Source organism: Talpa europaea (genome assembly GCF_964194135.1).
Source record: "Talpa europaea genome assembly, chromosome: 6".
Taxonomy (NCBI): Eukaryota; Metazoa; Chordata; class Mammalia; order Eulipotyphla; family Talpidae; genus Talpa; species Talpa europaea.
The window spans coordinates 116,288,687-116,302,565 of record NC_140072.1 but is presented as its reverse complement, the minus strand read 5'-3'; the positions used below and the strand labels follow the sequence as shown (position 1 = coordinate 116,302,565).

At 39.2% G+C, this 13,879-nt stretch overlaps 1 protein-coding gene across 1 annotated transcript in view; it reads right to left on the bottom strand.

Moving 5' to 3' along the window:
* Positions 1-13,879, bottom strand: part of LMO7 (LIM domain 7) — a gene marked incomplete at both ends in the record, with an annotated part of 91,141 nt that overhangs the window by 18,751 nt on the left and 58,511 nt on the right. Inside the window, 5 exon segments of the mRNA XM_084234901.1 lie at positions 368-428; positions 1,356-1,462; positions 2,300-2,461; positions 3,397-3,511; positions 12,440-12,742. Coding sequence (XP_084091027.1) covers positions 368-428; positions 1,356-1,462; positions 2,300-2,461; positions 3,397-3,511; positions 12,440-12,742 — 748 coding nt within the window.

Sequence of the window (13,879 nt, the reverse complement as noted above, 5' to 3'; positions counted from 1 at the left end):
TATTCAATGTTTCATATTTAACTAAGACTTCCATTGCCAACCTACTATAGCCAGAATGCTGAAGCCTCAGGGAAACCAGTCTTTCATATTTGGCTTAGACACACAGACACGACACACATTGCTCCCAGACAAGCTGCCAATGCTTTGTTTGCAGTTCCTGAACTATCTTACACAGGAACCAAATGCCCTTCCACCAGGCTGCAACTGGAGCTGTGTGCTAGCCTTTTAGTTTCAACTTGCAGTGGGTCAGTTTTTCTTTCACCCATAGATACTAATTCTTACAACATAAGAAATTGAGTGCTACTACTTTTTATCTGCTATAAATGTACATTACATAAGTTGAATGTAAATTAAGGGTGATGATTACCTTTTGAGTCAAAAGTACTGCTTTCATCACAAATACCATTGATTTCTTTGGATTCAGGATTCTGGAATGGATAAAAATGCAAGTTAACAACATTAGCTCTAATTGGACCTGAGTTTACATGATGCATCCCCCATTAAGTGAAAATACCTTAAGATGAGTTTCTCAGGATGTTAATGGACTCCTTACTATCTTTTATATGTAAATGAAATGAATTTTTTTCATTATCCTTTAACATTTGTGGAAGAATGCCACAAGCATGGATAGCTTTTAAGTTTAATCATCAATTTTGCAAGAAATACAATGGTCAAATAAGCATTAGTCCACTTGATTCATTTATGAATAAGCAACAGTCATACAGGATTCTCTAACATTTAAAGTTTTTTACATAATGTAGCAGGATCTCCTTATTAGATAAAAGGGAGTTTCATAGGATAACAACAATTATATCTAAGGAATCAATACAAACATATTTGAAAATTTAAATTAAATTATTACTTTGATACTGTGGATAATTACACTATAATTATTTTTAATCAATTAATGTAACTATCTCTTAACCACATATCCAGTTCTACCCATCCAAATCACCTACACAAGAACTAAAAATGCTTCATGAGGTTTTAAATTGCACAAAATTACTATGCTTATTTTACCTTTCGTCAAGACTAAAGAAAGCATAGAAAAGTTATAGTGAGTAATTTTATATAATTACTATTTCACATTCACAAAGACCTGAGAGATGAGTATAGTGATAAAAGATTGATAAGAAACATCATGGAATCTTTCGATTCCATTCTATAATTTACTATTACCCTAATAATTAATGATGAATGCCTTATAATTTTCAAAAATATACATTTTACTTATAGCTTTGTTACCTTCTTCAATTATTACTTTAAAGTAGCATCAAAATTGCTCAAATGAAATTCTCCCACACACACACACAAATTTGCTCTACACAAATATTCCCATTTCTCAAATTACTTACTGAATTCTGAAGGCTTTCTGAGAAATCAGTTGAAATTGACAGACTGGAAGACTTGCTGGAGTTGTAAATTCCAGAAGTTGTATCAATCCACTTTGTTTCAGGTGAACCTATAATTTTGGTAGCCATACTGGTGAGATTGAGGGTTTTATGCCGTGTAAATGGCAGGGAAGGTTGGTCTTTGGCCCAGTCTGATTGGCATATGAAGATCAAGAAATGAGCACACATAAATGTTGAAGTGGAAAGAAAAAAGTTACTGGCTGCACATATATAAAATACACACAAGCAAGACAGACAAACAAATCACATGGTGCATGAAAGAAGTTGAGAGTGTAGGCCTTTAGCCAAAGACCACCTTCCAAAAACACTGGGTTAGAGGATATTAGTGATGAAAAGACTAGCAAATCTGCTGAATATTTCTGCAAACCAGGACTAGATATTCTATTCTGACATCCAAAGTTGGTAGGCCTGAGGGGGTTTAATGCCCTTTAGCATCAAACCTCAGTAACTACAAAACAATCATGGAATGAATACTGAAAGTTCCGTGAGAATAAATAGGAATATGCTCCACCACATTCTCTCTTACAACAGCAAAGTGAGGGTGCCATAGGGAAATTTAAATCAGTGCAATTTTTAATACCTGACATTATTTTATGACTCCCAAGTGCAGATACAATTACAACTACCTGCAGTTGATATTTGCATTCAAAGTCAGTTTAGCATATAAATCAGTCAATAAATGCAAAATTCAGTAAATTTGCTAGTGAAAAGTTTTCAGACAGAATAGCCAAGGAAATATCACTCAAGATTTATCTCAACATAACCACAAAACATTTTAAGCCAAAAAACAAACTGAAAAGAAAGTTATTGAAGCAAGCTGTTATAACCACCTGCCAAAGACCAGTTCCCAATTTAGAAAGCCAGACACAGTGGTGAAGACGACTCACCAGACTTTCCATGGCGTCTGATATCCATTACTAGGTTTCCAGTTTCTTGAGCATTAGCCATGGTTTCTTCCCACTCTTTTGTGTCCTTATATGAAAACTTGGTGTTGTTAATAGCAATAATTTCATCATCTACCTGTAGCTGAGAAAATTCTGCTGGGCTACCTAAATGGAGCAAAATAAATGAAACAAATGTTTTAAGCCCAAATGTTCTACTAGTCATAGCTTAAGAAAAGGGACTTCTTAATATGTGAAATGAACCATCTCATATGGAGAGAGTCATGAAATCTTTGTTATCAAATATTTGAGCATCAACAACACAGAAAACACCAAAGGCAATTTTTATTCTACAGTATGGACATTTAAAATTTATTAACCTACTAAATACAAAGATATTTCATTTTTAAAAGAAAGAAATGTGAAATATATGGCACTTCCATTGAAATTCAAATCTAAATGCACTCTGAAATGGAGAAGAAAACAGGGTTACTCCAGACTCAGCAGTTTGGAAATTTCAAAGAAATAACCAGTTAGCATCCAATTTTACATAGCTAAAATACATAAAGGAGGAAATCCCCTTAAATACGATAGATTTCATTTTAATTTTCAGCCTTATGGTGACATTTTGCTGTTTTTGACCTTGACTTGATATGATAAGCCTGGTGAGGGGGCGGGTTAGTGGAATTCTTCTCCAAGTATCCAAAAGCATCCTGAGGACTCCATGGGTAACAGATACAAAAGATACAACAGAACTTCCATTTATTAGACAACATGTATATCATAAACAACTGACCATGGAAAGTTTTTTCACAATCTTCTATTACGAGCTATTTGCTAGCATTTCCAAATACTCAGCTGAAGCTTTTGACAAATGAATTCTATGAAAGTCACAAAACTAAGACTCTTCAAAAAAATTAATCAGGCAAAGGAGAACAAACAATATATACTTTGTAACCTCAAATATTAATTCAGAGAAGAGAATGCATCTCCTCTCACTAACTGCTGCATTTGTCATCTAATTTCAAATAAACTAATTTCAGGCCTGTAGGGGGGATTACCCAGCATAGGCTAACAAAACAGAAGAAAGTTCCATGATTTACCTGCTTGGACGGATGCTACGAAGATGCCGGAAAAATCCCATCTTACTGTAAACCCAAAGTCAACACTGTTCCCAGGTGTCTGGTTTATGCTGATTCTCATATCACTGAACTGATCCTGGAAACAAACACGAAACGGTGGGATCAGGTGTCTCTGGCAGCCACATGGAGGAAAGTCTATCCATGAAAGAAGGGGGGCTGCATGCAAGGCACCCTTGAATTATTACACGATAAACCAGCAACTTCATTCTTGTTCCCTTGTGTTTGGAAAAACTCATTTACATAAAAATCACCACATTGATTATTTTTATGCTATAATAAGGTAGCTGTAAGCCAACAGATGTTTTTCTTCACATTAGTACTATCACACAGTTGGCCACTGATAAAGTTTAGGGTTTTGCGCTACACAAGGGGGTCTAATTTACAGGTCTTTTTTATTGCTTAGGATGAAAGTGAGTAATTAAACCATTTTTTGAAATACCTGAAATTTATATAATGTTAGAATGCAATGCCACTTCAATATAAATAACAATAAAATGCAGCCCTATTTGTCAAAAAAGCTACATTATTTAACAGATTTCTCTGAATTCTCAAGTTCATGGACACAAACCCAGCTGCCAGCAGGGTCATCTAGGACTGGCACCACCTTCAATGGGCATCAAATGTTGACCAGCCACTTTTGCTGGCTCCATTGACGAGTGATGACCTCGTGGGAAAGGCAGAGCTGCTAACAAGCTTCACAATGTAGAACTATGTCATCCCTGAAGAACCCCTGTAAGGAGCCAAGAGGTCCCTCCTGAGACACAACTACTTCCTTGAAGCAACATCAAGGATCCACAAACAAAGCCTCCCGGACAATGGACAGAACTCTGCTGCCATCTCCTCACTAAGCTACACAGCAACAAATTCAGTTTTATAGACATTTTAAAACCATTTTCCAATATGTGTTTTAAGTTTTACAGCATATGTCTGTGAACATTTTTTTGCAATTTTTATTTATTTTTCTTACACTGTTATATTCATTTTTGTGCAATAAATGAATAGATTCCAACAAATCTTCTGCCACATCACCTGTTAACCATCACCATAGTCCCTTCTGCTCTTCTCCCCACCCCCTGTTTCGTATGTCTATGAACATTTTAATTATCTCCCATAACTTATGTTTAGGGTAAGCAGCATTTTAACATAAAGGAGTTTCCCAGACTAGTGTTTTAATTCTTTGATTCATAATCATAAAGAATGCAGAGTGAACTGGTTTTAAAAAAAAAATATCTAGAAGTCATTTTATTTTCCAGAAAAAGAAGTACAACTTCTCCACTTTCATTTGTAAGTTAAATCCCAATCCTAGGGCCAACTGGGCAATTTGTAAAAACTTTATACCTAAGTTTTTCCAAGTTTAAAATCTAAGTGAAAATATTCTGATAGAAACTGTGACATTACACAAAAATCAGAAGAGACTGTTAAACAAAATTATTCACTTATTCATTTAGACAACTTGCCTTTGTTGCCTGGCTACTCCAGTAAGACACAGTGCTTCGCACTTTGGGAAACAGAGGTGGCCTGTTATCTAAAGAAATAACTGATGGCTTCCCTGGTGGAGCAAGGGGTTAAGCACAGCACTATGAAGCTATCCACAGCTCTGCAGCCCGAGTTCGATCCCCAGCCAGCCAGGGAGCTACACACATGGTGCAGCAGACCTCTCCTGCCTCGCCAGCTGCTCCCCTCAGCAGTGTACTTTGGTCAATCGGCCTGTTCTGTTCTCCACTCTGTCTCTGGTGAATCCTCTCACCCCCCCCACCTCTGGCCTGTACCCCAGCTCTTGTATGCATAAATAAATCTTTAAAAAAAAGAAAGAATTGACTGCTCAATGGTGAGCATGAATTTGTTTGATTTTTCAAGAAAAAAAATGTAGCTAACAATATAGAATAGTGTCCATCAGAAAACTGACAAGGCAGTTTAAACACAGGAAACCCAGATACAGGTAGTGAGAACACATTAATAACCAGCCTGCTCAACACCAATCTCCAGAACATAATAAACTCTGCTATGAATAGAAAAAATGACTGGTTAGTTCTATTCCTTAACCAAAACCACCAAACACTTAAATTAGAAATGACTCAATGAAAATAAGTGGTTATCTTCACCACTCTTATCCCCCATCCAAGAGAAAAAAAAAATCTATCTTAAAATGCAGAATCTATTGCTAATGAGGGCAGAGAGACCCAAAATGGGTTAGCTATTCAAAACACGAAGTGAGATTGTTTTCTCTTGAATAAATAAAAGGAAGGAGTTTTAATAGCCTCATACTACATAAAGAATACTCTGTGGGAGACAGCAAGTGAACATTATCCTTTATAATAAATGCAGGATAGGAGAGAATGCATTTAAGTCATAAACGGAAGAGTCTCACACTTTGATTCGTCCAGAATTGCCCCACGGAAGGCTGTTCTTCCTTTGGACATAGAGAAATTAGATAAGAAGGCAGACAACCTCCTCTCTGGAAGAGTTAAGTAGCCTGGCCAACTGACCTGACCCTGGGGCTGCCCACAGACAAGGAGGAAGGAAACTTGCAGGCAGTTATGAGTCCACTGATGTCAACCGCCGAGATGCCATTGAGTCTGCGAGAACTTTCTCTCTCCCAAAAATGATTTTCAATTTTTTTCAAATCCAATGAAATTCACATGCAAAGCACCTCCTTCCCAAAGCAGCATATAAAAGAGATTGAAGTAGGTGGCTATAGCTTCAAGATTGTGCCCTCCCTCTATGGCAGTCCCTCAGGGATTCAGTGGAATCCCTGTAGATAGGGAAACCTATCTATAACCATATTTAAGGACAAACTATTCAATTATGATTTCAGTTATAATTTTTACTTCCTTCTGTATCTCTGCAAGGTCCACACCACCTGAGTAGTCTACAAAGGCTCTATGCTTCTAGAGAAAATGGGGGAATTGGCTTTTTAACGGGATAGAATCAGAAAATTGGCGGAGGGGGAGACCTAGATTCTTGATGACTGATAAAAGAATTATCCCAGTGGTATCAGCTATGCCAGGAAAGAAAATATTGGTAACTATCAGCATTTAAAATAATATTTCCTTCAAATTAGGTATGATTTCAACGACGTACACACTACAGGTTGTGATTTTTAAGCAATAACATCATGACCTGCACTAGCAATGGTAAGACTTATTTTTTTTTTTAAGATTTATTTATTTATTTATACAAGCACTGGGCACAGTCAGAAGTGCGGGAGGGTGAGAGAATTCACCAGAGCCAGAGCGGGGAGCAGAGCAGGCAGAAGGACCGAAGTACACTGCTGAGGGGAGCAGCGGGCGGCAGGAGAGGTCTGCGCGCCAGGTGGGACCCTCCTCCGGTGGCTGGGGAGCAGCAGGGGCTCGAACTGGCGCTGCAGAGGCTGCAGGCAGCTTTGCAACCCAGCGCTCAACCGCTGCGCCACCGGGGAGGCCCCAAGTAAGACTTATTTTTATGAAAGCTGACCTTAACTCATAAGATTCTCAGTCATCACAAATGAGAATGAATGAAAACAGTCCATCTTAAGCACTAGGTATTCTCAAGTTTTTCAATTATGTAAAAGTTTTTCCTTAAAGGGTGCCTATTTAAGTTGATAAAGTTAACTAAAATGCTAAAAAAAGACTCATCCTATAAAGTCATAAGTAACAGGAAGTATATCTTTGATTTCTGCACATGGGCCTTTAGTGTCCCTTTTTTTATTTCCAGCTTCCGTGATGAGCACATGAGGCAGGCTGACAGTCATCTCCTCAAGTCCGTCATTCATTTTCCCACTTTCTCGTGCCTTTCCCTCCTTCCGCCCCTCTCCAGCCACTCCTCCATTTCATTAGTGTGTTCTTCTTTCTGTGCTCTCTTCATTATTACTTTCCTCTGGTGAGCACCCCTTCTTTTTGACTACATGCTTTCCTGAGTGACCTCATTTACTGCTTTGTCTTCAACCACTAACTCCAACGTATCTAAAATTAAATGCATTATCTTGCCCCAAACCTGCTCCTCCACCTCTTGTTTTCATATATTGGTTAATTACATCATGATTTAACCAGATGCCCAACTAGAAACACCAGGCACCCTATTCCTTTCTTCCTCTAGCTGTTCCCCACCCCACTCTCCACACACAAAAATGCATTAGTAAAGTGTTTCCAAGTCCGAAATCCAGAATCCCATCCTAAATCACCTGCCTTTCCATCCCCTTTCAGGCTATCATATCTCCTTAGCTTAGGCTACAGTCTCTCTAAACCACTCCAGTCACCTCTGAATTCACTCTCGGGCCTCCTACACTTTTTTCACCACCATGTACCACACAGCTGCCAGAACTTTACTACAGAACATGCTGATTATTACACCACACCCTGTTTTAAAGTTGTGGGTAGCTCCTTCCTGCCTCCCTGCCTATGGGAAAGCTGTCAAACTACATTTCAGAAATAGATTCAGTTCTGTTATGTATCAGTAAATATATAGCTTTCAATGAAATAATTTTAAGAATGGTTTTATCTTTACGAACAAGAATGTATTTCCATCCCCATTGGCCTAAAATTCTAAAGACACAGCAAACTTAGAATAAGTCAACATCTGGTGTTTTAACTATAAGGCAGCTCTCAATTCTGAGCATGTCTTATTTCAAAAAAAATTAGGGTTAGAGGGCCTCCCCGGTGGCGCAGCGGTTGAGCGCTGGGTTGCGAAGCTGCCTGCGGCCTCTGCGGCGCCGGTTCGATCCCCGGCTGCTCCCCGGCCACCGGAGGAGGATCCCACATGGTGCGCAGACCTCTCCTGCCACCCGCTGCTCCCCTCAGCAGTGTACTTCAGTCCCTCTGCCTGCTCTGCTCCCCACTCTGGCTCTGGTGAATTCTCTCACCCTCCCGCGCTTCTGACTGTACCCAGTGCATGTATAAACAAAAAACAAACAAACAAATATAATAAATAAATAAAAACATGCCTCTATTAAAAAAAAAAAAAAAAAAATTAGGGTTAGAGAAATTGCAATTGTGGCCTCAGCATTTAACCAGCCTGGGGCAAATTATATAACTTTCAAGTCTCAAATTTTTCCTTGGTAATAGTGGGAATAATACCACCTACTTTGCAAGGTTATTGAGAGGATTAAGTGAAGCATTTCAAAGGTGCCAAGGAACATGGTTGATGCCCAGTAATTATCTCCCTTTTCCCATGGAAACAACATTATACATGGTATAGATGCAAGCTAAGCAGTTTCCAGAGCAACTGAAGAAAATCCTATTTAACTCGCATCTACTTAGATCTAAGGCTAATAGAACTTAGTCAGCGTTCCACAAACAGATCCAGGAACTGTGCTAGCGGAGAACGCAAGCTTGCTCCCACCCTCACAGAGAGGGGGGGCAGTGAAGGTGACAAGTAAAACGCATGGGCTGCTGGTCAGCCTGGGGTTTGGAGAGGCACACTCCTAGACTTGGGCATGAGGAAGCGGACACGGGAAAACCTTCTTTCCTGTCATGTATGTCATCCTACTTCTGGGATCTGCTTTTAAAAACCTGGGGCAAAGGTACAGAAATATGGATCTGGCTAAGGTTTGAGAAAGGCTCTGACAGGACAGAAAAAAAAAAAAAAAGAAAGAAAACTACAGAGCAAGAACCAGCCAGAGGTAAGTCATGAGAGCCACATGGGTGAGGCAGATGGAGGGGGTGAGGGACTCAGGGAGTCACAATCTCTTGCTTGGGGTCACCCCAGAATTGCTCTGACAGCCTGAACTGGCAAGTAAGTTAAGCAAAGGAGGAACAAATACCTCGAGAGAATAAGGGAAGAAAGAGAATGGGGAGGAGCGAAGCTCTGTCCACAGCGGAAAGGGGAATGACATTCCTGGGGTGCATCTGAAATGAGTTCATATTAAGTTTGCATTCATTATGCCTTTCCTCCTCTACGGCATGCAGCACCTTATCGCAGTTCTGAGACAGGTCTCTAACCTGGCTCTGTGTTCCCCACCCCAAACTTTACTTCCTTAAAAACAACTCTATGTAACATCACAGTTGACCTTCTTAAAACATCCCTCAATCTTAAGCATTTTCCCACATCAAGGGACCTATAAGGACCTAAATTACCTGCTGGATCAAGTTCATTCTTTAGTAATCAAGGCCTTAAAAACAACTCAAGTCAGCAAGTACTCAAGTGCCAACTATGTACAAAGACCTTGGAGGATGTAAAGAAGTCCACTGGGGGGAAATATTTCATTTGAACATATGGAACATGGAAAAAATCATCAAGTGAAACTTTCAAGCGTAAAAAGTTCAGTTCCAAAAAGCAGGAGGAGATAAAAAGACAGATGGGTGAAGAGAACATTTTTTTTCAATCAGGCAATAACAAGAACAAATATATAGGCTGTTTTCCAGAAAAACCAGCAGTCTTATGGCTGAAACATCTATTTCTCTTCTCTTACCCGAGCAGAGTGAGGAGCCAGACTGCTAGATTCAAATCCTGTATGGATTTGGAAAAATAACATAACTGCTCCATGCCTCCATTTTTGCAACCATAAAAGAGAAAGAGCAAGCTTTCTGCTAATGTAACAGGGTCGCTGAGAATGAACACAGTCAATACTCTAGGAAGCCTGGTTTTCACATGGTAAACCCTCAGACAATTACAAAGGGGGTTTGGGACAAGCCCCAAGTGGTTTCAGTACACCCCTGAACGCTTTCCTTCATTCACCAGATCAAAGTGTGCCACTGGAGGCTTTGGAGCAGAGAAATTATGAGTCCAGCCTGGCATCAGGCAATTTAATCTGATGCCAGGTCTGTGTAGAATGTACAAATACATGTGACCATTTATGAAACGCCTGCATTGATGGAGAAAGGGATTGAATTGGGGGAGTGGAAGCACGTATGGGAGAGATCATCACCAAGGGAGATTCTGGAGGAAGAAATGAAAGGACATGGCCAGAGAAAAAGTTTTCTGTTCTGTAAACTACAATTTTTGAGTTCATCCAAGAGTTCGGAGGAGTTTGCATATGGCCTTGATTTATGCTTCATCGGCTATTTTGTGCACTCACATCCCTCTTCCCCAGTCAGCAAGCTCCTCAGCAATGAGGGCAGGACACCCAGCTCCCGTCCTCATTCTGTAGAAGTAAACATGACAAGCTCTCTGGAATAGGCAAGTCACAATGACATGCACTTCTGTTCAAGAATGCCAATGACTCCACTTGCCAAATAAAGTCTTATTTGGCTTGGCGAATATTATTTTAAGTTTGGTGGCAAAGAAGCATTAAATCTATGAATGATGAAACTGAAACTATGTCATGCTAATTCAGGTTCCTCTGAACTGCAATAACCTGGAACACACCCCACACCACACTTAGCCTCTTTTACTTAATCCAAGGTTACAGCTATGTCAGCTGCCACCCCCAGGGAGTTACCACCAACCAGCACACAATATACTGTTTTGCTGGATTTGCCATTTGAAAAGGTGAAGGCAAACATACAAGTCCATAAAACAAGACACCTTTCATATGTTTTAATTGTTCATTCACTGATCCCTTGTGTTCCAAGTATAACATAGGCTATTGTCCTCACCTACTGAAACTTAATATGCTAGCTATATATTCCCAATTCTTTAGATATAACACAAAAAAAAGGTATAAATTTCAGAAAGCTGAAGAAGCTGTTTTCTGATATATGTTTGTAAGCATGCATGGCAAAAAAATGGAAAGAAATGTTAAAAAGATCATGTCTAAATAATGGGATTATGAGAGATATTATATATACTTTCCTACCATTTCTAAATTTTCACAAGCACATAGTACTTTATAATCAGAAAAAGTTTACTCTAAACTTGTAAAGCTTTACTGCACTAATTAAGCTCTGAGGATACTGAATAAATATGCCATGTCAAATCATTTCACAGTTACTCATTAATATAATATAGGTCAGGTTATACACTTGACATTGTACCTTGAAAACAAATACACTCTAGTCAAGCACCAGAGGATGCTAACTAAGCCAAAGAACCACACAAAAAAACTCACCTATGCTAAGGGATTCGTGCAACTAATTGCTTAACAAGGATTTTTCTAAAGACTTTCTGTTCCCTAGACAACCAATGACTTTTTAGCCAACATGCAAAATTCAGTAAAAGAACATTCATTACCCAATAATTCTCTTAAAGGGCTACAAATGCTCCCAGTCATTCTTCATGGTGGTGTGTTTTGTTTTTGTTTTTGTTTTTTTTTTTGGACTCTCAGAGTTAAGGAACACGATGGTGATACTGTAACTAAGCATCATATTTCCATTAAGAGACAAGGAGTGGGACAATATTCTTGACATTCTAAAGTGTAAAGTTAGTATTAAAAGTCACAGGAAGGTTGATATGAGAAAGGATTTCCATGCCCCTAGAGAACTGTACCTCTGATATGGACCAATTTCTCTTTATGGTCAGTTAATTTCCATGACAGCAGAGAAAGCAGATTGTAGTGCTCATTTAATTGTTAGCCCTACATCAATAAATGGGACTATGGGCAAAGGTGGTTTGGTGAAGGGAAAAAAATTTTAAAGATTTTTTTTTTAAAAGCGATACAAAAAAGATATTTTTAAACATGAATGTTTAAATTAGGCATTTGTGCTTAATTCTCTCCATAAAACTGGCTTTCTAATCCTGTATTTCCATTAATCCTCAAATGAGCACCATTGTGATAAAAACAAGAAGGGATAGAAAAATTAAAAATTAATACTAATTTCCCACATGACTCCTGCACCTGAAATCAAGAACTGCTGAGCACTGGTGCTATAAGGCAAGAGCTACCAAAACAGGGAGTAGAGAAAAAAAAAACCAGCCAAATCCGAAAGATTGGTCCAAAAAGTCTCAATACACACACATCACAAGCATTATCTCCATCTGCAAGATCAACACTGGAAGAGAAATATTTCCTCCAATAGCTGTTTAAAAATGAGATACAATATCATTTTACACATTATCACCATCCAGACTAATACCTGGAAGGTTAGAAACAAGGTTTCTAGATTTAAATAGTTACAGCTTTCAAAAGCAAACAGAGCTATCTCAAACTCACCTGTGATGGTGAGACCTCTCTCTGGGGTGAGCTGCTTCCTGCTCCAGACTCAGACATCAAATCCAGGCCAGATGTTGAGGACAATGTGGCTTTAGAAGTGGCAGCTTGGTCGTGGGAGAGAGATGAGGAGGAAGGTGTAGGAGAAGGTTCCCTCTTCACATCCTCTTCTGCTGCCTCTCTGTCCGTGGCCAAGCTGGAAGCCTGCTGGCTGGGGTCAGGTTTTTGCACAGAGGTGCTGACCGAACTGCTTTGAACTCTCTTAATGCTTTCTATATCTCCATTATACTTCCAAGAATCATCCATCTAAATAGGAAACACCATTTTAAACATTGTATTCTTCATCCATCTAAACAGTAAATATCATTTTAAACTTTGTATTGCTAGTCCCACTTCTCTTTTTAAAATGTATATGTATTTTAAAGATATAAAGGTAACATACCTCCCTAAAAGCTTGGAGCATATTCTTTCACTCCACACCATGAATGTTGACAATTAACTGATTAGATACTATACTCGATAGTATTTAAACCTTTCTGTAACATGCAAAAATACTGCAGGCAACACCCATGTTTCTTTATGGTCAGAAAATTTTCTATAACCTATATTCCCCAAAAGTAGACTTGCTGGATCAAAATCACAAAGATATCATCTCACACCTGTGAGAATGGCCCATATCAAAAAGACCAGAAACACCCATCGGTGAGAGCGTGGAAAAAAATGAATAGTCTTCCTATACCTTTCCCAGCATAGGTCAACTGTAGACTGATCCAACTCCTACGGAAACAGTATAGATGTTTCTCAAAATATTAAAAATAGATTTACCATATGATCCAGCAACTCCACTCCTAGATATACACCTCAAAACTGCAAAAACACAATTCAAAGAGATACACGCTCTCATGTCACTGCAGCACTGTTCACAACAGCCAAATGAGAAAAACCACCTAAGTGACCAAAGACAGATGAGTTGATAAAAAAGATGTGGGACACACACACAATGGAACACTACTCCGCTATCAAGAAGATGAACTCTTGGGCCTCCCCTGGTGGTGCAGTGGTTGAGCGCTGGGCTGCAAAGCTTCCTGCGGCCTCTGCAGCACCGGTTCGATCTCCGGCCACCGTTGAGGGTCCCATATGGCGCGACAGACCTCTCCTGCCACGCCCGCTGCTCCCCTCAGCAGTGTACTTCGTCAGTCTGCCTGTTCTGTTCCCCGCTCTGTCTCTGGTGAATTCTCTCACCCTCCTGCGCTTCTTACTGTACCCAGTGCTTGTATAAATAAATATTTAAAAAAAAAAAAAGATGATGAACTCTTGCTATTTGCAAAAATTCTGTGGAACTGGAGAGGATTGTGCTCAAGAAAATAAGTCAGAAGAGAAAGACAAATACTGAATGATTTCACTTCTGTGCAATATAAAGAAACAAAACAAAGAACAAACAAA